A 27,298-nucleotide genomic window follows, 5' to 3' on the forward strand; every position below is an offset into this window, starting at 1 on the left:
GTAAAACAAGTATCTCCTACACAGAAATACTTTGAAGTAAAGTGAGTTTTACTCCATTTCTTTAGTGTTGCATTTGTCTTTAACAAGTGGACCTGCTCTTTGGAGACAGAATTATCACCTTTAAAGAGGTTTGGAAAAAAAATGTACCTGGAGGACACTGTGTAGCTATAAAATAAACTCAAGTACTACTTCACAAGAATGCATAAGTAGTCATCTGTAGTCATCTCTGGCAGCTGCCACAGCTCTCTATGAAGGAGGAAAAAAGGGTTCAAATAATCATTTTCATGCAAAGCTGTGATCAGTCAGCTGTCTTGGGAAGATCAGCAGTCCAGAAACCAAAGAGGAGCCTTCTACCTGTGCTTCCTCAGCCTTTTCTGTTGGGGAAAAAAAGCATGAAAAAAAAGACCCTGAAGTGTGGCCCTGTGCACTGTACATGCATCTAAGCATCAGATTTTTAGGTTCTGATGTATTATTCATGCAGATTTTAAGCTTTTTTCTCCTGCTATATGCATGTGATGTTCCTGAAAATAGCCTGTGTCCTAGAATTTCTAATAGTATTTTTGTTGATTCTGTGGAGAGAAAAAAATAATACCTTTCTTTTGCACTAGTGTTCCTGCCTTTGCTAGGCAAATTTATTTTCTATACTTATTTCCATATTCGTATACTTATGTGGATGTCTTTGGACCCAAGTTTAGTGTGGCTTGAGTTTATTTTGTAGATACATCAGTATCTTGTACATGAGCTTTCTTCCAGATAATATGTCTAATTAACTTCAACAGTAAGAAAAGCAAACTCATAGGGCAAATGCTAGTGGTAAGTGGTAATTTTTCCCCTCCCATCCATCCTCTTAGTAAAACTTACTAAAGCATACACACCTAGATACAACACCTTGATTGTTTGCTCAGATTTTGTTGCCTTTTAATTTAGTGTGATAGAGAACTGGAAAGTATCCAAGATGGTGCAGAAACATGAACACTCGCAAACAAAAATGTTATTGAAGCAACTGTGGTAATTTTCTTAGCAGTCCTGATAGTATATTCTACTCTCTGAAGATACTCCAAGCACATTCTAAGAATTTTGCTATGCTGATTCTTACACCCTATGGGAAAAGGATTCTGTGACATCTCTTCGCCTGTAAGACCTTATAAAAGGGTGAACTAAGTCCCGAGTCCAAGACCAAGAGTTTGTTATTTTCCATAGTGAATATTGTAGACCAATTTCTTAAACCATGCTGAAGACATGATGTTAAAGCCTTAGTTTGAGGAGTGCTCTGACAGTTCTATAGCTGTTTGAGTAGGATGTAATTACTTTGGGATTTTGATTCATCTATAGGACCACCTAATCTGAGTGATTTTTTTTTTAATGTATCTAATTTATATGGTTCAATAGATGCACTCTCAATCCATGGTTTTCATAAAAGTAACCAATATTTAGATAATTTTGTGTTTGTTACTATTGTTAATGACGGCATGATCTTCATAACATATTTGCCATTTAGCAGACCAGCTAATACTATTAGGCTGTATTTGTGTATTTTGTGGGAATTTTGCTGGCAATGCCTACTAAGTGTGTTAAGCATTTTTTAATAGGTTACATTGGGAGACTCATTATGTAATACTTGGCAGCTGAAAAATGCATTCTTCTGCAGTAACTGTAGAATTGTATTAGATGTAAGGAAAAACAATGAATGAAGCTCTAATTTTTCATTTAGGGAATCTAGATGATTTTCCCATAGCTATGAATTCTGAATATGAACTTCAGAAATAAAGCTATACCCAGCTGTTATAGAAATTTTTCATGCCTTTTACATGTAGTAGTATCTTGGTAAGACCTTTCATTAGCTGAATAAAAGTCCTATTGTACTGTACAGTACTAAATATAGTAATAGAAATGTTTGCCAAATAACTTATTTTATGAAATGCATGAAAGTGAAGTTATTGTTAAATTTTATAAGATAGAATTTCATTGCAACTCTTTGGTGTAGTTGATATGCTATTTCTTCCATGTGAATTACATGAATCACAACAATTTTGACCTTTTTTTTTATAGCCTTACCTGAACCCATCCTTCCATCCCTCCAAAAAAATTACCCAGTAAGTGTTTCTTACGGATTTACTACATCATATATGTGTGTGACCCTGCTTATCTAAATATATGAATTCTTAACTATCTCTAATTGGATTAAGTTGAATTAACAGTTCCAGTAGATCAGGTCATTGATATGCCAGACCTAGGTGTGAAAAAGATTATTTGCTACTTTTGATAATTTCTTTAATGAAAATTGTTATGTATGGGAAGATCTGACACACAGTTAGAAGAAAGTGCTGATGAAAACCACTGACCGAGTTCTCTTTATGCTGGCCTAGAAATATTCCTGTGTCAGCTGTAACTTTCTGGTTCCTGTATCTTAATGTGTTTAGTGCCTTTTCATTCAGCTCTGTTGCTTCAGAATTCCATACGTTCCTACAGCTCTTGAGTTGCCTGATATTTCCATGTGCAGAAAGTGAGTGATACATGGTTTACTAAGGAAACTTGAGACATCACAACATTTGACTTCAATCCAAAAAGAAAGCACTTTTTTGGAACTTTGCTATTGTAGTCAGGTCATACTTTGTTCATTTCTGGAGAGGTTGATGAATCAGTATGCTTTGGTCCCTCCAGAATTAGGAGAGTTATAGTGAGATTTAATCTAAGAAAAATTATTTAGAAGAAAAAACTGCCCTCCTAAATATTTACCTGTGCACAGAAGTGCTGTTGCTGAATAATTCAATGCTGTAAATTATTTACAAATAAATGCTCAAACGGGAAATATTTAGTGGTGCTGAACATCAGGGAGAAAATACTGTGGTGTTGGCCATTTTGGGTAATTGAGATGCAAAAGAAAGCATTGGGCAATAATTCACTGCAGTTTTATTTATGCGTTGTAAATCTGCATAAGGGGTACCTGTGCTATATTTTTATGGTCTTTATCTTTTCCTGTCATTTTTTATGGTATTCTATACCGTCTAGTTTCTTCATTGGGAGTGCTGAAGAGCTTTTGAAACTATCTTTCTTTTCTTGTATCCTTAGCTTTATCTGATAGGTTTTTGAATTGATAGATTTGCTAATTACATTTCCTTAAAGTTTTTGTGCTGTAGTGTTCTAAGTTTTGTGTAGCATGTTATTTTGAGAAAAGTGTTTAGAACTGGCAACTTTTGACTCTTCTGTATTTATAATGCAGATATTTATATTTGTTGTGTTCGAACTTTGTGGAGACCTTCAGAATACTATACAAGTATTTATGCCTTCAGTCATTAAAGCAAATGTAGACAGTACCTTAAGCTAAAAAATCTAATTAATCTAAATGCAAAGTTTTATCTTGTGTTGTGTGAAAATGGTAAATTACTTGCAGGTGAGCACTGCTGTAAGAACTGCATTTTTGCCCTTTTCTGATATAGATTATCCTTGGTTTTGTTGTTCTTATATTTGGAGAATGGATGAAATATGCTAGAATTGCTAACAAGATTAGAAGAATATTTTATGCATGCTTACTGCAAACCAAATTGCAAGTATGTTTTTGTTCTACTGTCTCCGTTAGGAGTATAATTAAATGTTTAAAAATTATGAAGCTTGAAATTTCTGAATACTGATAGTTCAGAGGCATTTAAAGTGAAAAATGCAGTAAAACAATTTTGGTCTCATGGCTTGCAGTAATAATTAAAGAGCACAGGCAAATTTCAGTGTCAAAAGAAACCATATATTTTTCTTATTATTGTAGCTGGTCAGAGTTGTGTCTGTATACAAAAACTATACAAACATACTGCATCTTCCCTATGTGCATCTACCCACAATTTTTCAAAATCAAATCTGCAGCCTGAAAATACTTCCATGATATGGAGGAAACTGCTTGTCTTAAATTGTTAGTACCGTATAGGAGAGACATGCTTACACTGGGGAGGAAACAAAAGACAGATTCTGTGGCTCAGTGAATCCCTGCTACAAATATGAAGGGTGAGAAGTCGTGGAAAGCCTCCAGATTTGCATTCTTTTGCATTCTGTTATCGTGGGGGAGTTTCCAGCTGGCACCAAGCTGATGTGTTTGCAGCCACTAGTTTAAAGGGAGTATCAGACCACATCAAAGGCAGGGTTGTATTCTGGGGCTTCCCATGCCCCCTGGCCAGGTAAGGTAGATGACAATAGCCCACCAAGTACATTCATCAGTTTTGAAGTCTATATAGTATGTGCTTCCATGTCAGTACTTCACGGATAATCTCTAGAGAACCTGTGGTGGATTAAACCTTTGTGGCTGGTGAACGTGGCTGTCACTGGCACTCACAAGGAAACTTGTGCCTGACTCACCACTGTTTCAAGACGTCTGGTGTTTTAATTGAAGTCAAGATGAAATTGGGTTTCCATGAGTGCTCTGAATGGTGAACTTCAAGGACTCTAGCATGAGCACATTTTTGTTTCTGCTGTTTCAGCTTCATGTCATGTCTTGCAAAGGGTGGGGCAGAAGGTAGGATGGTCTTTAACATGAGAGTCAGCCCTTGGAAAGACGCAGTTTGCTTCACACTGAGTTGCACTTTTAAAAGATTTAAATATGAGTTAAGTACTTATTTATAGGACTGGGGAAAAGAATATTTTAAGTGTGTTAAAATATTATGCTGATGTAACTATTAAATTTTTTTGAACAAAGGATCTTGTACATTCAGAGGTTAACTCACTATACATCAAAATACTCAAATATAAATCTTACTTTGATACACACTTTTGTTCCTTTCCAGTGTGTAAGGTGGAATGAATTTACTTAAAAGCATTATGTAGCTTGAACATGAAGCATGTTGCTGAATACTGGTATTTCTTGAGAAATCAGCCAATCAAAGTAAAAATTAGAGATCCAGCAAAAAAGGCAAAAAACTTTCAGGTCTCTCTTCTGTGATATCTTAAAATAATGGAGAGCTCATTTGTATTTGTTGCTCAGTCAGATCCTGAATCTAATTTCTGTCTCTTAAGACAGCTTGAGGCAAAGACACAGTAAGCGAAATAGGGACTAGTTTTTAATAGAAGCTGAATCTTTTGCCTTCTAGAGCAAGTTAAGGAAAGAAAATGTACTTCCATTATTACAAAGGGTGCTTTGTAATTACATTTTTTTAGCAACCTCACCTATGTGCAGAATCTGTAAGCCGTACCTTATTTTGTTTGTGTAGTTATTCCCTGAGTCCCTCTAGTGGGAAGGAAAATACTGTTATCCTTGTTTTACAGCAGGTGGATGGAGATGAGTTGAAGCTAGGGGATTATCATGGGTTGTCTGTGGCAAAGCAGAAAAAAAAAATCTAGGTATCCCTTAGCTGGTCTGACCCCTTGTTCACTGGACATAGAGTGATTCCTTTGTTAAGAAATGACCTTAAATTACATTGTTGGTAATTGAATTATTGAATAATGGTATATCTTGACAGAAGCCGTCACTAAATATTGCCAATTTTAAGTAGCAATTAATTTGGTTTTACGTGTAGAACTTTCTAATATGGTAATAGCAACTTAAATAACAAATTTTCTGTATTTCAGAAAGGTGAAACACTTGGTTTTGCCTTCTCTGTGGGGTAATCAGCAGCCCACAATGCGCAAAAAATAAACCTACTAGCAGTATCACAAACATGTGATTAATACATTGCTTTTGTTTCCCTTAATAAGTCTTATTTTCTTCCAGAAAAGTCCAATCAGTTATGCCTTCTATTTTGCAACACTCAGTTATCTTTTTAAGAGCATTTTTTATAGTGACATATCCACTAAATCAAGTGGAAATGAGAATTACTTACATGTGTCTCTTAAACTAGGTTGTTGGGGGTTTTAATAGTTAGCTGCTATAGCCTGTAGCCTGTATTTTTACTAATGCACGTGTCTAGAATAATATGCGTGTATTTGCTTGAAAGCAAAAGCCTTTATGATTGAGAAAATCTTTGATTTGTCTGATATCTTATTGTCTACCAGTAAAAAAATAGCTTATTTTTATGAAAAAAATAATAAAATAAAGCCTAACTTTTTAGCTGTCGAGGCTATCAACCTCACTGTGATGGCAGAAGTCTCTTGCAATTGAGAGGTTCTCAGGCAATTCAATATTCAAAGTTTTAAAAAATTAATCTTGTCTTCCTTTTCTACTGCCTTCAAACACTTACTAGTCATAGTAGACATCTGTTGTAATTTCATTGCACTTCTGTTTTGTATTTTCCTAGGTCAGTGGCCCATTTTCTTCTTCCTTTCCCCTCCTCTCTTGTATGTTTCTTCTTCAGCTGGTATGCTGCTAATTCTAAATTCAATTTTTCTGACTCTTCCTGAGTTTTCTGTGGGGATGGGCAAGGAGTGACTTTCACTGTAGTATCTTTCGGGCAAGGAGTGACTTTCACTGTAGTATCTTTCTGATTAACTTTAGGGTTAAAACTGCATTTACTAGGTGGCATTGGAACAACTGCTCTTTCTAGATCTTTGTATACTGCATATCTGCTTTTTATGTCTGTTGCCATTGTTTTGGTGTCTTCTGATGAACTAGAAACTCTTAAATTCTGAGCTTTGTGAACTAAAATAATGTTTTACATATAACATTTTTATCATATGAGATCAACCATTGAAATTTCTATATCTCTAGAAAAGTGGCTTTTTTTCCCCAAAAGGTGTTGCACAAGGTTCCAGGAAGTTTTGCTGGAGCTGACAGAAAGAAGATGGGAGTCTCAGACTTTCCAGTCCTACTGGTTTTGTCACTTAACAGTACTTTTCTCAGAGGAAGTAGTGCCAGCTGTGGACATGGAAATAATACTACACTATGTAGTGCTTCTAGTGCTATTCTAGTACTATAAAGTTTGAATCACACCTGATACTACTCTTAAAAATAAAAAATGAATGGGTGGGGAGGGGAAAGAAGATATAGTAATGAGTGAACAGGTTCCTAAATTTAAATAAATGTGTGTCTTTATCTGATTGTAATATTTGCTTTTGTGTACCTTGAGTTCATTTTCAGTAAAACACACAACACTGCTGTAAAATGGTGTTAAAACCAGGTATCAGCAAGTTATAAAAATTGTTCCTGTAGCAAGAGGTGATATGTTTACTTCTATGTACCCCAGTCTGTCACAAGAACCTGAAGGATGCAATGAACACTGAAACAGCAGAGCAGTTCTAAAACCATGTGTATTTAGTCTTCTATGTATTCCTTTTTAAGCTGGCAATGGTGCCTTCTTTTTATAGCAAACCTGATTTTTTCTTACCCCATCATACTCACCCTCTTCCCCTACAGAAAAGCATGCTTCAGCTGAAATGCAGCATTCTGTGTATTCACGTGTTTTGTATAACTTCATTGGTGGGTGCGGTTTTTTTGTTGGTTGTTGGGTTTTTGGGGGTTTTTGGAGTTTTTTTGTGTTTGCTTTTTTTTATTTCTTGGCTAGAGGAAGTCATATCTGCAGTCTTTATGTTTATTTTGTGGGTGGATGCAGGTTCATTCATATGCAGTTTTTAACTTGGTGCTTGGGAGCAATGGTAGGCCTTCCTCTGGATTATTTCTGTACTTCAGTTAAGCTATGGGAAATTGACAGTAGGTGCATTAACTTCACCTATGTATTTCTCAGCTGAACTGTAGTCAGCTCAGTGCAGGCTCAGCTTTTACTTTGTGGTTTTAAATGCAAGTCTAGTTCAAAGATTCTCCCATGTTAAAATTCCTTATCTTGTATGCTTCTGTGCAAGATAATTCTACCTGAATTCAGGGGGAGTAACTAGTATTCAGTGGGGCAGAAGAGGAATAGTCCTTGGCTTGTCCTTGATCTTATAATAAGCAAATAATAGGCATCTTTCTTATTGTGGAAAGTACATGTATCTGAGTTAAGGCTATCTCTGTGTATATGTAGGTATGTATGTATGTATATATATATATATATATATATATATATGTATATATATACACACACTCTGATTTTATTTTGACAGGAATGTTTTGATCCTACTATGCAGTTGCATTTTGTTCATCAAGCGCCACGTACCATTCCTCCTTACGTCTCAAAAAATGGATCAAGCCTTGGAGATTTGCTAATAGGCTTCTTCAAATATTATGCCACAGAATTTGAGTAAGTAATAAGATGATTTTAGTGGTTTAGAAGATGTGAAACTTTGATTCCTTCTATTCAATATAGCAACACTTTATAACACTTGAAAGAAAGAAAAGCAGCAATGCAAGAGGGGTAACTGAGAGAGAGGAAGGCTATGAATGGAAAGGCTAAATGACAGTAGGAATGCCAGTAAATTGTCTGATATCTTCTACTTAGCTACACATTCTTTCTTGTAAAATAGTTCCCAAAAGTTAGAGAGCTTTGTCCTTTTAAAATTGCTGGGGTTTGTTATACTGTTACGCTATTCTATAACTGCCTATTCATGTGTAAGATCTGTTCTTAGTTGTCATTTACGGCATCAACTGTGATATTAATTATTTGGACCTTGAGGGCTGTGCTTGTCTTTTGTCACACTTGAGTCAATGGCGGTAACTGGCCAGGTGGCTCCTTATTTTGATCAGACTATAGATCTGTACAGGCTTCACCTAGTGAAGAATTCTCTCATGTATAGTTGTTTCACTCACATTATTGGTTTGCTAGAATCTGGGTTCCTTTTTGGCATCTGGACTTCCTTATATAAAAGGAGAGGCTTAAGTTGTGAGGACATCTGAAAAAGCCTTAAATTACAACTGTTTTGCCAAATTGTTACCCATGTACTTCTGAATTTCTTAGAAAAAATGCTTGTTCCTATAAAATATCAAATGGTTGTATCTCAATCAGCTTAAAGATCTTCTAAATAACATCTGAGGCAATTGTTTCATGCATGTTGCTGTCCTGCTTATGTGCATCATAGGAGAACAAAACAGACAATTGGATACGCATAATTTTGGAAGTGTTCATAATTTACTTTAATATAAGAAGTGAAAGACTGTAAAATCATTAAAGCATTTCTGGGGTGTGCATCACATGTAAAATATGTAAGCTAAATCCCTATGGCCTGTAGTAATGCATGAACCAACTGCATTTTGTGCATGCTTAAGACTGACTGAAAGATTTTCATGTAAGAAATTTTCTTTCAATGATCTCTGCAGATAAGAGAATGGTCTTTTGTCTGAAATGTTTCTCCTGACTACTTGTTTTTTCAGCTGACAAGGTGATGTTTACTAAAGAGGCAAATGAGAAGACCGTGCTGGGGGATAACCTTAGATTCTTAGTTTGTGTGGGATACTACATGAATCTTTTACTACTTGACTGTACAAGCTGTTAATCTTCTTATATATGAAAGTAAATATCTTATCCATTAAGGAATTTTCTGGTTTGCCTATGCAAAGTACCAGAGATGATCTGGTCTAATTACAGGAAAAATACTTAGTTTGACTTTTTTGAGTTTGGGTGCTTGTTAACATAGTCAAGACCAGATTTCTGCCTAAGTTGGTGGCTGGTCCAGAATGACTTAATTTTTGTCTGCTATTAGAAAGGATATGCTAAGACATATGCAGACCAAAAATTCTGCAATATCAGTGGTTGAGCTGATTGCAATCCCTAAATACTATTTTTCTGATGAATATAAATCAGGAAAAAATACTGCCTAGATCTATTCATAGACACACAGAGGAGCTTCTGGATAAAAGAAAGCTTGAAAAAGTAGATAGTGAAGATAGGATAGTTGCTGATGTCAACAGAAGAAAATGTTTCAAAAAGCAGCTGAATAAAAAGAACACCTGATGTGTTCTTCTGGTGTTTAGTATTTGTTAAGTATTTAATCATTTCTCTTGTGATATTTTGTTAACAAAAAAGAAGAAAATACCAGTAAAAACAGCCATTAGAATTCCTGTGTTGAAAATGCTACTACATAGCTGAGAAGTGATTTGAGGAAATTATGCACTTAATGCAGCAGTCTTTATTATTTTTAACTCTTTCTGCTATGGAAATTAAAATTTAGTCAAGTGTACAGTTTATCTGTGTATCCCTTTCAACTATAAATCCTCTTAGAAAGGAATAGGATTGATAGTGAAATTCGATGTTAGTTTCATTGACTGGAGAAGACAAATTAGTGCACCATAGGGAGAAACATGAACATGGTGCTTAAAAAGTTTTGTGTGTGTGATACCCAGCCAGTGAAAGTAAAAGTCTCATGCTAGCCACAGGACCTTTCATCTTTCCTTTGAAGTTGCTGATGGAAACAACAGTACAAATGAGAATGAGGGTAAGAATGAAATACATAGAATCATAGAGTAATAGAATATACTCGACTGGAAGGGACTCGTCAGGATAATTGAAATCCAACTCTTGGCCCTGCATGGGATCATCCCTAAGATGCATTGTCCAAACACTTCTTGAACTCTGTCAGGCTGGTGCTGTGACCACTTCCCTGGGGAGCCTGTTCCAGTGCCCAGCCACCCTCTGGGTGAATAATACTTTCCTAATATCCAAATTAAACTTCCCCTGACTCAGTTTCATGCTGTTACCTTAAGTCCTGTCATGAGAGTGAAGAGATCAAGGTCTGCTCCTGCTCTTCCCCTCATGAGGAAGTTGCAGACTGCAATGAGGTCTCCTCTGTCTCCTTTTCTCCAGGCAGAACAGACCAAGTGACCACAGCCACTCCCCATACAGCTTCTCCTCAAAGCCCTTCATGGTCCTTGTGGTTGTGCTTTGAACAGTCTCCAGTAGCTTTATGTCTTTCCTATACTGTGACACCCAGAACTGTTCATAGCACTCGAGGTGAGGCCATCCCAGTGCAGAGCAGAGCAGGACAATCCCTCCCTTGCCCGGCTGCTGATGCTGTCCCTGATGCCCTCAGGACATAGGTGGCCCTCCTGGCTGCCAGGGCACTGCTGGCTCATGTTCAGCTTGCAAATACAGCCAACACAGGGCTCTCATAGTTCTGTTTTTCATGGAAGAAACTAGTTAGAGTGTGAGTGTTCCTTTTCTTTGATGTAATAAGTAGTTTTTTCACTGTTTTCCCTGTGAAACATTTACTAGTGTCTTTATGCACCAAAATTCTGAGATTGTATTTCAGACAGTGTGACTGTTAAATGAGGCTATATTTTTATGATCTGTACGGAGCCACTGAACTTTCCCTGTTGGATTGTCATGTGTTTGATGAAAAGATTGCTTCAGAGATTGTGACTTCAATTTTTGTAAGCTCCTATCTGTGGAGTAGGATGCACTACCAGATTTGATACACAGGAACCGTTTTACTGAATGGACAGCATGCAATCAAGAATGATCAGATCATGTGTAAAGATCATAATTTTGAACAGAATAAACCATTGAAGCCACCTGTCTAGAATGTTTAACTACTGATCTATTTTACATGTAATCATCAGGAAATTAAGAGAAGATGGACATATATTCTTTTAAATTTCTCCCTCTAGCAAAGGCCATTATGTATTTCAATTAAAATCAGTGATTTTTTTTTACTTGATGTAGGACAAGATGGGCTTAAAGAGTATAGCAAAGGAAGAAATAGGAGCTTTGCATCCTGTGCAGTCATGCATAAGTCCTTGTGCTGTATTTATTTTCCCTTATGCTTTAAACTGTTTTGTTTATTTAGACTATAAGATGTTTCAGAAAATTGTTTTTCCACAGTCTTACTCTAGGGTTTTCTGTGTGTCCATAAGAAGTAATTTTTGTACCTCTTTATCCCTGTCCCCAAAGAAATGTGGTTTCGAAATTGCAGCATGTATTAGAATAGCACACCCTATATGGCAAAGCCTGTTTTGCCTTTATGGTTGTATATTTATCTTGCCATTAGAATTCAAGTCTGTGTAATGCTTCTTATGATACAGCTGGCTAGGGTAGTGACTTCATTTTAACTTTACCTATTTAAAATTGTCCACTGATTAAGTAGTGAATGTAATCAAAAAAAAAGTGTAGATGTTCCCCGAAGCAAGTATTTGGAAACGTGTTTACCAGCCCCGCTGAAGGAGGCATCTGATTTCAATTCTGCAGTCGTGAGTGAAGGCAGCAGGTTGTCACTTGGCTGTCTCCTTACAAAGTGAGACCTGAAGCAAGGCGTTGCTCACCTGAATTTATTCTTTGTGATTACTTCCCTTAAATTTACCATGGCAGGTTAAGTAGCAGTTGTTTAAGATCATTCACTGATTTGTTTATGGTGCACATGGTAAAAGCTTGCTTACATTTTAATGACAAAATGTAAAATTTCAGCAAGAAGTTGCTTGCAGCTCTTTTCACAATAGAATGAGTTAGGAAATAAAGGGATAATTTTTAATACTATATTGAATTAAATATATTTGTAACTTGTATCCATCTTACTGTGTGTACAGAAGTGGCTTTGATTTGTAAGAATGCTCTGGAAAAGAAAAGATTTTTATCCTGTTTGTACTGTAGTCATACAAACACCTGAAATTTCTAGTCTTCTCCTTTCAAATACTTACCTTTGCCATGAAGATGACATACTTAATGCATTCAGTGAATACAGAAATAATTGGTAATTGAAGCAGCTGTTTAAATGGCAGTGTTAACTCACACATAGAAAATGTGTGCCGGGAGAGTATCTGCTTTATGTTGGCATCAATGAAGTTATTATATGCAAGCCAAAGTGGCTAAAATTGACACACAAATAATTTGTTATTCATAATTAATTTCTAATTCAGTATGATCTTGGTACCAAGACAGTTCTGTATGACTGTCAGATAAAAGAGTTGTTTTCAAATTTAAATTTCAATTTTAAATAAAAGGCTTTTAAGTTTCAAATTTAAATAAAAGGCTTTTTAAACAGCAAGAAGTGCCAATTTTTTGTTGCTTTTTGCTTAACTAGTGTATTATAAGTGCATTTATATTTTTGCTGAGGGATCAAGTATAGCCTAGGAAGAAAATAATTCAAGAGAAGAATTGCTGTTTCAAGTGAAACAGTACTGCCTTGTTAAACCAAATACACATCAAATACTTCTTTGCATGACTTTCTCTGTCACTCTCTTTCTCTCTTGCTCTCTCTTGCTCTCTCTTGCTCTCTCTTGCTCTCTCTTGCTCTCTCTTGCTCCTCTTTCTCTCTTCCTCCACTGACCTGGATCTCTTATTTTTAAGTAAGGTTTTAAAAAAAGCAAACTGTAAGCTTCTGCTTGCAACATGTGTTTTTGAGGTGCAGTTCAAGCTTGTTTGATGCTCTAAGCACGGGGGGTTTGTCTTTTGTCTTTTTGTGTATGTGTGTGTGTTTGGGGTTTTTGAGCAGTTCATCTGAATTAAACCTATATTGATGGTTGATTATTAAAAAACATGTTAGGAAATTATTTGATGCTTGACATGCCTATTTATCACAAAAGTATTTACTGTGGGAATTAAGGAGAGGAAGGATTATGGGTTAGAATGGAGGCTTTACTGTACATTGAATTCTAGAAAAGATGATCATCATTACTAATTTTCTAAAGGATATATTAAGAGAAAGCTGAATATACACACTGAGGTATCCTAGATCTCTTCACGTGCTGTGTCCTGCATTTTTTAAAAACAGGCCCTATTCATAGTGTTAAATATTTGTGTTCTGTGGAATTACAGTTATTGAAACAACTGAGCTCCATAGGAGGCTTTAATTATGAGTTGTATTCAAGATAACTTGTAAAATTAGTCAGGATTTTTAGCTGCCTTGTCATTGTTGACTTAATGGAGTTACAACAGCAGATCTGTGGCCTAGGGAGGACAGAATTCTTTCAGATTTAACTGATGAATGAACGGATGACAGTATTTTAATTTACAGTTGATATCTACAGATTTACCGCTGGTGGTTAATATAACCAGCCTAGCTCCTCTGCCAGGTAAGACCAGTACAGCTGGAAGCATATTGCCCAGCTATTTCTACCCATTTAGTCAGGACATATGGTGATGTATTGGTGATCCAACTGTTTCACTGATGTGATGGCTCCTGGGTTTGCAAAATCATCAAGATTAGAAGAGACCTTTTAGACCAACTTCCAATGCAGGACCACTGTAATCACCCCTAGAACATATTCCCAGGTGCCACATCCATACATCTCGTGGGCATTTCCAGAGATGGTGATTCCATCACTTCCCTAGGCAACTTATTCCAATGCCAGTTTACTCTTTCAGTGAAAAATCATTTTCTAATACCTAATCTGAACCTCTACTTGTACAATTTAAGGCCATTTCTTCTTTTCCTTGACACATGGCAGAAGAGATTGACCCTCACGTGGCTACAACATTCTTGTAGTTGTAGAGAGAGTTAAGTTCCTCCTTGAGCTTCCATTTCTCAAGAATAAAAAGCACCATTTCCATCTGTTCCTCATAGGACGTGTTTTCTAGACTCTTTCCCAGCTCTTCTTTCAACGAACATCAGGACCTCAGTGTCTTTCTTGTAATAAAGGGTGAAAAACTGAACACAGCACTGGAGGTGTGGCCTTAGCAGGGCCCAGCACAGGAGAACAATCCCTGCTCTGGCCCTGCTGGCCTCACCATTGCTGATCCAGGCCAGGATGCCATTGGCCTTCTTGGCCACCTGGGCACAGCCTGGCTCATGTTCAGCTGCTGCCACCAGCACCCCAGCCTGGGTGCTGCCTTTCCAGCCACTCTGTCCCAGCCTGTGGAGCTGCCTGGGGTTGGTGTGACCCAAGGGCAGGACCCAGCACTAGGCCTTGTTGAACCTCACACCATTGGCCTCAGCCATGATCCAGCCTGTCCAGATCCCTCTGCAGAGCCTCCCTGCCCTCCAGCAGGTCAGCACTCCCACCCAGCTTGGTGTCACCTGTGAACTGATAGAGGGTGCCCTCCATGAGATCACTGGTGAAGATGTTAAACAGGACTGGCCCCAGTACTGAGCCCTGGGGAGCAGCACTGGTGGCTGAACACCAGCTGGATGTAACTCCACTCACCACTACTCTCTGAATAACACCAGGCAGTTATTCATTCAGTGAAAAGTGCACCTGCCCAAGCCATCAGCTGCCAGTTTCTCAAGGATAATGCTGTGGGAAATGGTGTCAAAGGCTTTGCTAAAGTCCATGCAGACTACATCCACAGCCCTCCCGTATCCATGTTGCCACAGAAGGAGATCAGGTTGGTCAGTCAGGATCTGCCTTTCATAAACTCCTGCTGGCTGGGCTTAGTCCCATGACTGTCTTGGATATGGGACATGATGGCATGCAGGATGAGCTGCCCTCTTTAGCTGAAAGCAGCTGAAAGGTGGCTGGGTAAATGGGAACATAAAACTGGAAGTGGGGGTTTTTTTGGCTTCCATTATGTTTGGGATATTGTGCCAAGTGTTATAAAGATGATGGCACATCAAAAGGCCATATAATCTACCTGCTGTTCCTGTTTAAATGTGGTAATTTCCATGTTTTGTTGTTGTAAAGCTGCCTGCAGAAAGTGATAGAGAGTTGTTGTACTTGCAGATCTAAAATTCATCATATATTGAAACTTTCTAGTAATAGATTCCTTGCACAAGGAAGGCCTATGAGCAAATTATTTCTACATATCTTTATACTATTGAGTGTTGTTTATGGAATGCAGAATGTGACTTGTCTACACTTATTCCATATATTCCTTTTCTTCCTACAGAAAATTCTGAAAAATTTGACTCTGTATTTTATTTTGAACTTGGAAATAAATGTAGGTCACAATGTAAATTGTCACAAAGTTTGACATTGTTAGTAGAAAAATTCCACTGTGAATATATGTTACTCATGGATAGCTGTGATGCTCTGTTTTGGAGATGCTTTTTGTACTTGAAGTTCTGTTAGTAGAAAAATTTTCTTGTTTCCTACTCATCATGTTAAACTAAATTACTCATTATTATAAAATACTGTGATATCCAGACTTATAACATTGCAATCTGACAATTTTTTAAATATAAACTGATAATTGAAGATAACTAAGAGTTAAAATTTTTTACCAATTGTTTTCTTTTTCTTTAGTTGGAGCCATCAAATGATATCAGTTCGTGAAGCCAAGGCTATTGCAAGACCTGATGGTATTGAATGGAGAAACAAATTTATTTGTGTAGAAGGTAATACGTGAAGCTGCATTATAGTTATTAAGTGTTAAGGCATTAAATACAAAAATCTATCAATTAAACTTTACCTTGGTTGTGTTTTGAGAAATATATTGCATGTGTGCATTATGTAGAGAAGGAAGTATAACCAATGTAAGTAGTTGTAAACAGTCCCGTCAAAAACATTTGAGAAGGAAGCTTTAAGCTCTAAAGTGTTTAAAAATAGTACTCCTGACCTTTTCTTCAAGAGCACTCATTGCCCTGTTACTTTTGGAACAGGGCTTAGGATTTTGATAAGGAATAGTCTTTATGCCAGTAGTGTGTTTTTTTCTGCTCCACAAAAATAGTTGTCAGTTTTGCCAAGTTTGAACTTCTGAAAAAACACAGCAGGCATATACTCAGATTATTCTTGAAGAATATTATTTGTTCTTGCAATGTTCTGGCATTGCACTGACTAGGTTATGTGTACGTTGATCTCCTTGTGGGTACTATTTTTGGCTGGCTAGTGAACATAGGCTTTGTGCAGAGACTACATGATGCCTTCCAGAACTGGAGGGTAAACCCAGGCTACCTGTTGGAGTTGCAGGTCTCAGCTGTCTCAGTGCAGAACTGAGTAGGAGCACTATAAAGATAACCAGATTCATGTGCTAGTGACACCTTTCAGCTGCCGTGGGGAATGTACATGGAGAAGATGAGCAGGTAAGCATACATAGGAGATGAAGCTTGCAGTAAGGAAAGAGAAGATGATAAACCAAGAGAAGGATTGAGGTGTTAGGAGAATGAGGACAGACTGAAGGGACTGAGAGTTGCTGGGTAACTGGAACCAGTTGTCACAAAGGGAGAGGTGGCCTGAGTCCTGGCTTCAAATTAATGAAGGCTGTTAGGATATCAAGGGTTGACGTCATAGGATGAAATAGGAATATAACTTGAAGGGGAGACAAATGGTATGAGGAAAGTTGTTAGACACTGAGAAGATTTTGCTGGGCAAGGAGGAGAATAAGTCTGTTCATCTGTAGGTGAACAGACATTCTTCAAGATTGATAACGTTTAGGGTTGAGGTATGTATGTACTTTCCTGCATTTGTACTGCTCTGTGCAGAGAATCGCCTTCAATCAACTTCACCTGCATGTGAACTTGGTTATTCTGTGGTCCAAAGCTCATGGACTTGGCCATAGTCATATGAATGTCAGTGTAAAGCCACATGATAGGATTCCTATTCTTTATTTGACCCTTTGGGTAAAAGTCAACAGTTATAGGAGAAGAAGAACACACTGAAATATAGTTGCATTGGACTCTGTGGTCTTAGAGTTGAGAAAGGTGAGAATTAGAGTATTTGCACAGCTGAAATGATTCAGAATAGCGTAGTGAGGCACTGCCAAGGCTCTTGTCTGAATGTGGGAGGTGGGAATGCTGGGCTGCTATGTTTGCTGCTGTCACGTGATGCTGATCCACTGTGTTGCAGGGCACTGTGTGTTTGAAGCTCTCAAGTATTTTATGACATTACAAAGTGGTTGAATAATTAGGTTCTCTTTCTACCAGGCTGAAAAATAGAATATACATCAACATAGATTGATTACATAGAACTTTTCCTTAATGTGTTTGCTTTTGAACTATTAAAAAAGTCAAAATTATCTATAGGTGGCATATCTGATTCCTTCCTTGGTTCAAGACTTAGTGGGTTTAGCCTCACAAACCATCTTTTTTACTTCTGATTTGGGAGGGAAAAATAAAATCTACTTTTGCTCAAAGTAGACTTCATGTTTATAACAGCTGTTAAACTGAACTAGGTTAACAAAATATGTACATAAATTTCTGTGTACTTGAGAATAAGATTGCAAAAGTTAGGTAAACATGCCAATATATTCTGTTTTCCAAGTCTTTGTCAAATTTTCCTGTTCACAGAATAAAATTTCAGTAATTGGTACTATTGGTTTTATTTTTAAATATTTAAAATGTATTTGTTGATAGATTACACAATTCAGTGCAAGTTTCCACAATTCTGCTTATAGTACTGTATTTAGATTAGCTCAAGAAAAACTGTATTATGTTTTAAATGTTATAGGCCTTAAGGCTGATTCTCACATGTATTTCTGCTGTTAGAGAAACAAATATAATAGAGATACTCTTTCCAGACACTTTAAAATATGATAGGCTTTTACCATGATGGGGATACAGAGATACAGAGAACCCTGCTTTTAGATAATATTTTGAGCAATCCTTGTCAGAATCTCTAAATGGCAATTAACTATTCTAGTTTCAGTTTAAATCTTGTCAGTATCAAGTAATATCAACTTCTGTCCTGCTGGAGAATAGGAAAAGCTAGAAATGTGGCAATTTTATGAGATAATTACATTGATAATAATTTAGGGAAATCAAAACAGAAGCCACCTAAGCTGTACCTGATTCATATTTGTAGTTTCAAGTCTTTCAGATCCACATGCTAAAAATAATTCAAAAAATAATTCCTCGGGCTTGGTTAGCAGCAGTTCTGGAGCTCTGTGATATCATGTATTTTTGTTTGGAAAAATGATTCCCTTTAGTCTTTCCCTCAAGCATCAGTGTTAAAGCTGTATTACTTTTTTTCTTTTAATATTCTCATCTCTGTTTGTGAAGAAAATAACTTCAAGCAAACTTTTTACTGTCTTGATGGTTAGAAAATGTAGTGGTGTAAAGAGTAGCTGATTGTAAAATTATTCTTGCTGTGCTTCAGAGAACCAGTTTGTCTTTTGACAATCAGTAAATATGTGGCAATATTAAAGGGAAGATGTAAGTTAGCTTTTGTGACTGGAATGCCTTTTTTCCACTGATAGTTTGAGAAGATTGTGCAGTTCAGCCCTTGTGGCTTTAAAATATAAATATGACTTGACTCAACATAAAGGTCCTAGCATTAAAAAAGCAGTTACCATCACATTTATGATACACAAATGAAATGGTGTATTTGTTCACATAGTATATGTGAACTGGAGTTATTAATTATACTAGATCACTCTCAAATAATGGGACTGATATTAGAGGACTGTGTATGTTTTGTTTAGTTTTCAGTTTTTGTTCTAAACAAAAAGTGTGATGCATTCTGAAATAAAAGAAGTCTGCCTGTAACTGTCCACTGAAAACTAGGTAGTTTGAAGAGAATCCTTCTAGAAGATTGCTAAATACAACATTTATTGCATGAAAGAATTTCTTAGTGAATTTAAATAGCTAATAGGAATAAAAAAGCCATGCAGCACATACCAAATTTGAAATTCCGGTCCCCATAAAGGTACAAGCCCTTCTGGTGTCTGTGTAATGCTTTATTTTGCTATACATCACTGTCTGAATGAAAGTAATTCATAACCAACTCGACAAAAAAAAATCTACCTGATCTGACAAATACTTCTGTGTTTCTGTGGTCCTTGAGGACTTCCATACATTCTACCAGTGTGAAATACACAATATTACTTAAATAGTTCTCTATTAAGGAAAAACAAAGACTATAAAATCTGTTTTGTAGCACACTGTAATGCATAGTCCTTGCATCATAATTTTTTAGTATCAATTGCTTTAATGTTGGCCACCTTATCAGTAGCAAGAGCTACTTTTTCAATCTTGCAATTAAAAAAGTTCCAAACTATTAATTAATTTAACGTCACATTTATTTGTCATCAGTTAGAAAGTAGAATCCCCAAATGGTTAACTTATGAACAAATATTGTAGAATAGGTATGGTGTGATAAAGGTATGAGCAGTTGGTATGTCTTATATTAAAATTATACTAAATATTTTACTATATTCTCAGTATTTCACTGAGAAACTGTAGAATGAGATGAATCTAAAGTGAATAGTTCCAAGAGTCTCATGTGTAATAAGTTTCAAAATATTTTAATATGCAAAATCATAGTCTGATATGTTATCACAGACTGTTGAGCTGTAGCAGATAATTACTACTGCATAAATTCAGCACAATCATCATATGCTTCAACAGATAATAAGCTGAGTTTATGAGGAATTACATATCATTAAAACATTCATTGAATCATAGAATGGTTTAGGTTGGAAGAGACTTTTAAGTATCATCTCTTTCCAACTCCCCTGCCATGGACAGGGACATCTTTCACTAAACCACTTTTCTCAGAGCCTTATCCAACCAGGCCTTGAGCACTTCCGGGGATGGGGCATCCATAGCTTCTCTAAGCAACATCTTCCAGTGCCTCATCACATTCACAGTAAAGAATTTCTTCCTATTATCTAGTCTTAAGCTTGCCCTTTTTGGTTTAAACCTATTCTATCTGGTCCACGACATGCTGTTGAGAAAAGTCCCTCTCCAGCTCTCTTGTAGGCCCCATTTACATACTGGAAGGTGCTATGAGATCCATCCCAGAGCATTCTCCCTAGGTGGAGCAACCCCAGCTCTCTTAGTCTGTCCTTTCAGAAGAGGTGCTCCATCCCTCTGATCTCTCTGTGGCCTCCTCTGGACTCCCTCCAGCAGGTCCCTGTCCTTGCTGTGCTGTGCCCCCAGAGCTGATGCAGCCCTGCAGGTGGGGTCTCAGCAGAGCAGAGCAGAGGGGCAGAATCCCCTCCCTGCCCTGCTGCCCACCCTGCTCTGGATGCAGCCCAGGACACGTGTGGCTCTCTGGGCTGGCAGTGCCCATGGCTGGGGCATGTCCAGCCTCTCAGCCACCAGCACCCCCCCAATTCCTTCTGGGCAGGGCAGCTTTGAGTGACTTCTCCCAGTCTGTAATCGTGTCTGGGATTGTCCCGACTCAGATGCAGCACTTCGCACTTGCAGTTGTTGAACTTCCATGAGATTCGCATGGGCCCACTGCACAAATTTGTCCATATGCCTCTGGATGGCATCCTGTCCTATAGTGTCATCTGGACTGCTCGGCTTTGTCTCTCTGACAGTGTTCTCTATTCGGAGCATTCAGAGAATTCAGTGTTTTGGTTTTGGGGGTTTTTTTTGGGTTTTGGGGTTTTTTGGTGGTTGGGTTTTTTTGTTGTTGTCAATTCCCTCCTCCTTTTTATTGGTTTGTTTGTTTTGTCTTGGGTTTTCTTGTTCTTGTGGTGGGGCAGTTATTTTGTGTTTTTGGTTCGTTTAGTTTAGTTTTGTTTTGGGTTTTTTTGGATAAATGTTATGTAGAAAGAAAGCATGAGAACTAAAGAGGAATTGAGTATTTAAAGCACTTTTGGGAAGCAGTTGTATGCTTGACCCTGCTTTGTTAGCAGAGATAACCAACTCTAGATTTCTTTGAGTTTTCACGTTTGATTTTGATCTTGCAGAGCCCTTTGATGGGACAAATACTGCTAGAGCTGTACATGAGAAACAGAAGTTTGATATGATCAGAGGTGAATTTGTACAGGTAAAAAGTAATCTCATGTAATTTTTCTGGTCACTTTGTTTTTCAAGATAGTTTTACTATCTTGAAAATGCTAGTCATTAAACCTGCCTGTTTCTGATGTTTTATAGTTTGTACTGTAAGTAGTTAAAATGCATGTTTTTAAAAATATGTGGATCATTTAAGAATATTCTTTAATGTCTACCAATAAACTTCAGGTTTACACTGAAATGGGTACTCAAACTAGTACAACAAAGTTACAACTTTGTTTTCATTTATTATTTATTCCTACATTAATTTGAGTGGCAATAGATAATATTTTATTCTTCTTACAATCCCCTTTTTTAATAAATATCACCACCAAAATAATGGGGGCTTTCTGATTTTTGATAACTTACTTAGGTGGGTACTTTTCTTTAGGGAGATCACACTCATAATTTTAGAACATGAGTAGTTCAAACATGAACTTTTACTGTCCGAGTCAGGGGATGAAAGGACACTTTGAAACAAGGAAAAATTTAGACTTTGGTTAAGCATTTTTCTGAAAATTTTTGCTATCAACTCTTTTATGCTTCTCTCCCATCATAGGCATTGCATAGGTATTGCAACTCAAATTCTAGGTTTCTGAGATCTCCGACTATTTTTTATGTAGGTATGTCTAGGGATTAGTGGCTTCCAACTTTAAGTTGGAAGTTAAGACGCCCCTGTTAAGCTGTCCTTGGAGGTTCGTGTTTACTCCAGTTATTCATGTCTTCAAGTACCTTGAAGGCTTCTCCAGCAAAACATAATTCAGTGCCAGGTACTTGTAACAGAGCAAACGCTAAAAGAGACACCTTAGTCATTTTCCTTGTAATTCTATTCAGAAATGTTAATAAGTTTTTCTTTTATTAAACCATGTTAGCATACAAAATACTGAATCATTCACATACTGGTACATAAAATAGTTGATTTTGTGAATCTGCTAAAGTCACATTCACTACGTGGTTTAGGCTCTCACGGTACTCTGAAACTAGAGTGAACTTCTCTTTCCAGAGTTTTCAATTAACAAAATATGTTTCAAACCTCTGTGGTTTTCTGAAAAATGTAAAAGTAGATGTTTGATCCTAGCTGTCTGGAAGCAATATGCTAGAGTGAAACAGCCCTGAAAAATGTCCTTTTTACCAGATACCATAAGAATGACAATTGCTCTAAAAGTGCAAGTACTTTTTAATATCCTGCACTATTTTTAAAAAAGCTTAAGCAATCTGTTTTGTCCTTGAGAGGATTATTCTTCTTGTGGTTTTCATTACACATTGGAGTATAAATGACTTCTGTATAAACACAGGAGGGTCATTGCAGTTGTTTGCAAGCTCATGGCATAGCCGATGTCCTGAAACTCACACTGGAACACAGAAGAAAGTTGAAATAACCTATTTTAGAGACACATCTGAGTTCTGGAAATGGTAGTACATAACATTTAACATGTGCGAATTTTAGACAATTATTTTGCAGTTAGAGTACGAGTGTAATGCTTAAATATTGTTAACATTTCCAGTCTGTTCTTGAAAAGCTTTACCTTCCTCATTAGTTCATTGCATTTTGTGTACTTTTTGGATTTTGCTTCCCTTTAAAAATCCCAAAACCAAAGGACAAAAAATACCTCAACCCACAAATTTTCTTTTCAAGAAGGGGAAAAAAATCAACCTTATATTTGTGGCACTGTGATGCTTACTGTTTATAATGGTATTTAAGTTTTAATGCAAAGATTATGTAGTCTTTTCTAAAAAACTTTGTGTTTTTTTTTCCTCAGGCTTGGCGGTTATTACGAGAGAAGAAAGACCTGAACTGTATATTGCCCTTAAAACCAGTCAAACAGAAAAGATAACTGGCTTCTTTCATTTTCCCTTTTTTTTGGATCCTGCTGAAATAAAGAACAGTGTCAAAATCAAGAGGCACTCACCCCATGGTTTTTATGACCTGTTTTTCTCTGTAAACTTTTGTTAAGGAAATGTTTATAAGGATGTGGTATATTTTATTATCAGTATTTGTTAATGCAACTCTTCAAGATACGATTTCTGAAAATGCTTGCATTGTTGATTTCTAGAAGAAACTCACAGCAAACAAGAAGAATACATCTATTTTAAGGAAAGTATGGGGATATACTGACTTGTTTCTTGTGTGATCTGTGTAGCCGTTATTTCAGACAGATTTAATCATGAAAGATAGACATTCAAAGTTAAACCATGTGCAAATTGACTACATTCTTAAGGCACTGTGCACTACCAACTTCTTGATGAACAGAGTCTGTGCTTTACACCTGCTGAATTGCAGTAAGCACTTCTGCTCAACTTAGCACTTTCCAGTTTTATTTCACTTTTACTTGGAATAACAAGCAACTGTTTATGAAAATGAAGCTAGATTATAGTTGGTAGTACTCTGAATATCAAGAACTATTATCTAATCCAAAATTTTCAAGCAACAGTTGTCCTATGAAGAAGTGGAAGTAAAAAAGCTCAATTCAATGCACATAAATGCTTCACATTCACACAGAGTAGGTAGGAAAATTTTTTGTGCTTCCGTTTACGTATTTGAAGTAATAGTGGTGCCTCTTTTGGAGAAAAAGACCAAATCAAAATCAAAACACCTCACATCAGTGCTAAAATAAGCTGGGCTTCTTATTTGATTTTGTGTAAATGTTTGTGAATTGATCAGCCACTGTAAATTGAATCTAAGTAAGTAATATTGAAAAGTATAGCTCTTCCAAAAAAATTGCAAACTTTTCCAAAAAAATTGCAAACCTCCTATAGCACAATTTATGTCTCTCATATATTTGTAATTGAAGACCAATTAATTTTTAAGGTTGTATTTACCACTGAAGTTGAATTCGTACTTCCATTTCTTTAAGTTTAATATTTTATAACGTGTCCAGTGAAATAAAGTTTATATATGGAAGATACGGGTTATTTTTCCAATTTATCTTATTTTGTACTGCATATTTAAAGTATTTCCTATAATAAAGTAGAATAGGAAATGCCCCATGAGCTTAGGCCCATGTTGCAATTCATCAAGATCTGTCATGGCTATTCTGCTAAGATCTGTCATTGCCTATTCTACATCTGTGAATAGGCAAAAGTTTGGTTTATTTCTTTCTCTAACAAAATGGTGAAAACTCTTCTAACCATAGAATAACAAGCATTGTCTTGTGCAAACTATTAAGTTCTAGTTTATTTAGAAGTTCTAAGTACTGTAAACTATATGTCTGATGTGAGATTACTTCCTACACACTTTGTCATGGTCTACTCTATGTAGAATTTTGACTTTTTTCTGCAATTGACTTTTTCTTCTTAATTTTAACTGTCTTTCAGTTTTAAAATTACTCCAGCAGTCCACTGAAATGTTCTTCCTCCTTGCATATGTTCACCCTCACTGCCCTTTTACTATAGGATGGTAGATTTGAGTATCAGTGAAACATTCACTTTGATTCACTTTATGTAAAACTGAAGCACAAGATTTTAGGACAGGATGATGTCTGGATTCAGAGGTGCTCTATAAGCTCTATGTAGATCCTGGGAAAAGAGAATGTTGGCTGTATCTTCTTGAAAAACATGTTGGCTATATCTTTGTCTGGAAAATTTAAAACTTTCCCAACCTAGGATAAATAAGAAGGGACATAAATGTTTAAAGTTGGTTTAAATGCATTTTAAGTGAGCTGAATGTGAGAAACAAAATTTTATAAAAGGCATAAAACTCTCTTATGAGTTTGTATTGCATCACCTAATATGTCAACATTTCTTACACCTTAAATTAATGCTTCATGTTTAATTTAATTCCTAGCTGTTTTTAAAAGGTTAGTTTAAAACATTGTGGTATCTCTGAGCTACTCTATAAAAATTAAGTGGTATTTTTAATACAAGGTAAGGTCTGTAACCACAACAGTCTGTGTCTTTCAAAAGAATCCTTTTGTATTTTTTTCTGAAGTTTATGTCCTTCTGATAAACCATGTCTATAACCAGAAAATAGACAGATGGTAGTTTTCCCCAATTTTTTTGGAACAGTACTGTTGATAGTATATTTGTTAAATAGTGGGCTGCAACTTTTGTCAGAAAACTTCAGATGTAATACCACAAAGTAAATGGCTTGGGGAGAGTGGGTAGGAGCTGGACTTTAACTTTGGATTCAGTTCTGTATAGTCTGAGGTTTTTTGAGGTTTTATGACCTGTGTTTTCATCTCTGGGCAAGTATTCAGAGTAAAAAATTCACTAATGGCTACCATAAATTTTAGTGTTAGGGTAAAATTTTCAACTTTCCTCAGTTTTAAAAAATTTAAAATTTAAATTTAAAATTTAAAAAATTTAAAATTTAAAAATTTTAAAAATAAAAACATTTACTTTCTTATCCCTTGGCATACATCCTGGCAGGAATAGTTTTTTCTAAGAGCTCTTTGGTAAAAGGTATTTTTCGCAGCTGACCAAGGTGTCAGTGTGTGTGCAAGATGCTGTCTTCTTTGAAATTTGTTAATGCCTTGAAATAAAACTGGTTTCGTTCAGCGCTTTTATTTATTTAATTTTTAAATTATTATTCTTGACTACTCATTTTGACATTGGGTTTTCTTGTCCGTTCTCACGTTGTGTGTCAGAAACCACTAGTGTCTTCTAAATTAACAGGCTCAAAGGTGCACAGTAGGAACAAATGTTGGCAAGAGCTTCATATTTGATGACAGTGATGCAGAACTGGCATAGGCTGTGCACTGAAATTTAAAGTTTCTCTTCTAGCTCTTGCTCTCACTTGTCCTGAAATGTGAATGTGTAGGTGAACTCTGATTACCTTTAGGTGAGTTGACAGTATAAGGTGTTACTTTTTAAAAATCTCTCACAAAGAAACCAATATAAATCAATTTTAAGACTCACACTGCAGGGTGACATGGTCATTTGGGAGAAACAGGCAGTGATGATAAAAGGATGTAAGATGTTTTGTATAAAACCTGAAGTTAGCATTTGTGAGCACATTATATTTGTGAATCCCAAACATTTATTTGGAACTAGTGCTTTACTTGAGCTTGTGTTACTGGACTTGAGTCACAGTATATTTGATGTTAAATTTAAGTCCATCACAGAATGTCACTCTTTATTTATTGTACTGTACTGCTACGGGTTGTCCTGTGGTTTGTGGGTTTTTTTGCCTTGTTCTCTGTAATCCTTGTGTTTTCAGATATAAATATTTCCATTGATTTTACTGAGTGTGATGCTTGTCTGAAGAGCATGAAAGAATGTGCGATTTTGGTCCATTTACAGGTGAGATTCACTTGTGAGAAGTACAGATGGAAATAAGTTGAAGGGTTTCTGGTAAAAGAGTACTTGCCTTTCTCTTGCTGTGCTGAAGACTGAATCAAAACTTGTGCAATGTATGTATGTTTCATCTGTAAGCATTTCTAGAAGACCTGTAAAGCTCTTGCCTTCCACATGAAATTTAAGGAAGAGTACTTCTTATTCTTTACATTTTGCTGTGTACACTGTCTATGCTCATGATGAAATGTAGAGTTTAATTTAGTTTAATATCTGCTTCAAAATACACTTTTCAAAAAATTACATTGTCACCTTGTAAATTGCGTATGTCACTGTGTAGGTCAAGACAGCAGAAAGACCTGTACATACTGTTTAGGAATGTTAGGAGAATTTTAATTTTGTGTGCAGAGATAGCTTGTAGTCAGAAGTACATGGCTGGGTGTTTATATACTTACAGCACTCTTAAGGAAGAGTTTGCTGATTGATTTATTACCAGATATTTATTTGAAGAACAATGAAAAAAAAAAAAAAGCTGGGGACATTGGAGTTATACTGTGCAAACAGTTGTTTATACTTGAGATATCTTGGAAGTTCTTTACTTAGAATCAGGGGTTTAGTGCTTTTCCTCCTCTTCTAAAATTTATTTTTTTTTAAATAAAGTCATTATGTTGACTAATACAGATGGGAAATATTTCTGTTTTGTGTGTGAAAAGCACTGCATTTTTTCTAAAATGCAGAATAATAAATCATAAACATGGCT

The 27,298-nt window shown here is 36.3% G+C and overlaps 1 protein-coding gene across 1 annotated transcript in view; it reads left to right on the plus strand.

The window, feature by feature from the left end:
• The window catches only part of TENT2 (terminal nucleotidyltransferase 2), a 41,441-nt gene extending 17,411 nt beyond the window's left edge, over positions 1–24,030 (plus strand). The window contains exons 11-15 of the mRNA XM_054282169.1: positions 2,050–2,093; positions 7,948–8,084; positions 15,890–15,981; positions 21,222–21,301; positions 23,067–24,030. Coding sequence (XP_054138144.1) covers positions 2,050–2,093; positions 7,948–8,084; positions 15,890–15,981; positions 21,222–21,301; positions 23,067–23,141 — 428 coding nt within the window. The 3' untranslated portion in view covers positions 23,142–24,030. The remainder of the gene's footprint in view (positions 1–2,049; positions 2,094–7,947; positions 8,085–15,889; positions 15,982–21,221; positions 21,302–23,066) is intronic.
• The last annotated feature ends 3,268 nt before the right edge of the window (positions 24,031–27,298 follow it).

The sequence above is a fragment of the Melozone crissalis genome, unplaced genomic scaffold (genome assembly GCF_028551555.1).
Source record: "Melozone crissalis strain CALT ecotype California unplaced genomic scaffold, PUWL_Pcris_2 ptg000005l_1, whole genome shotgun sequence".
Taxonomy (NCBI): Eukaryota; Metazoa; Chordata; class Aves; order Passeriformes; family Passerellidae; genus Melozone; species Melozone crissalis.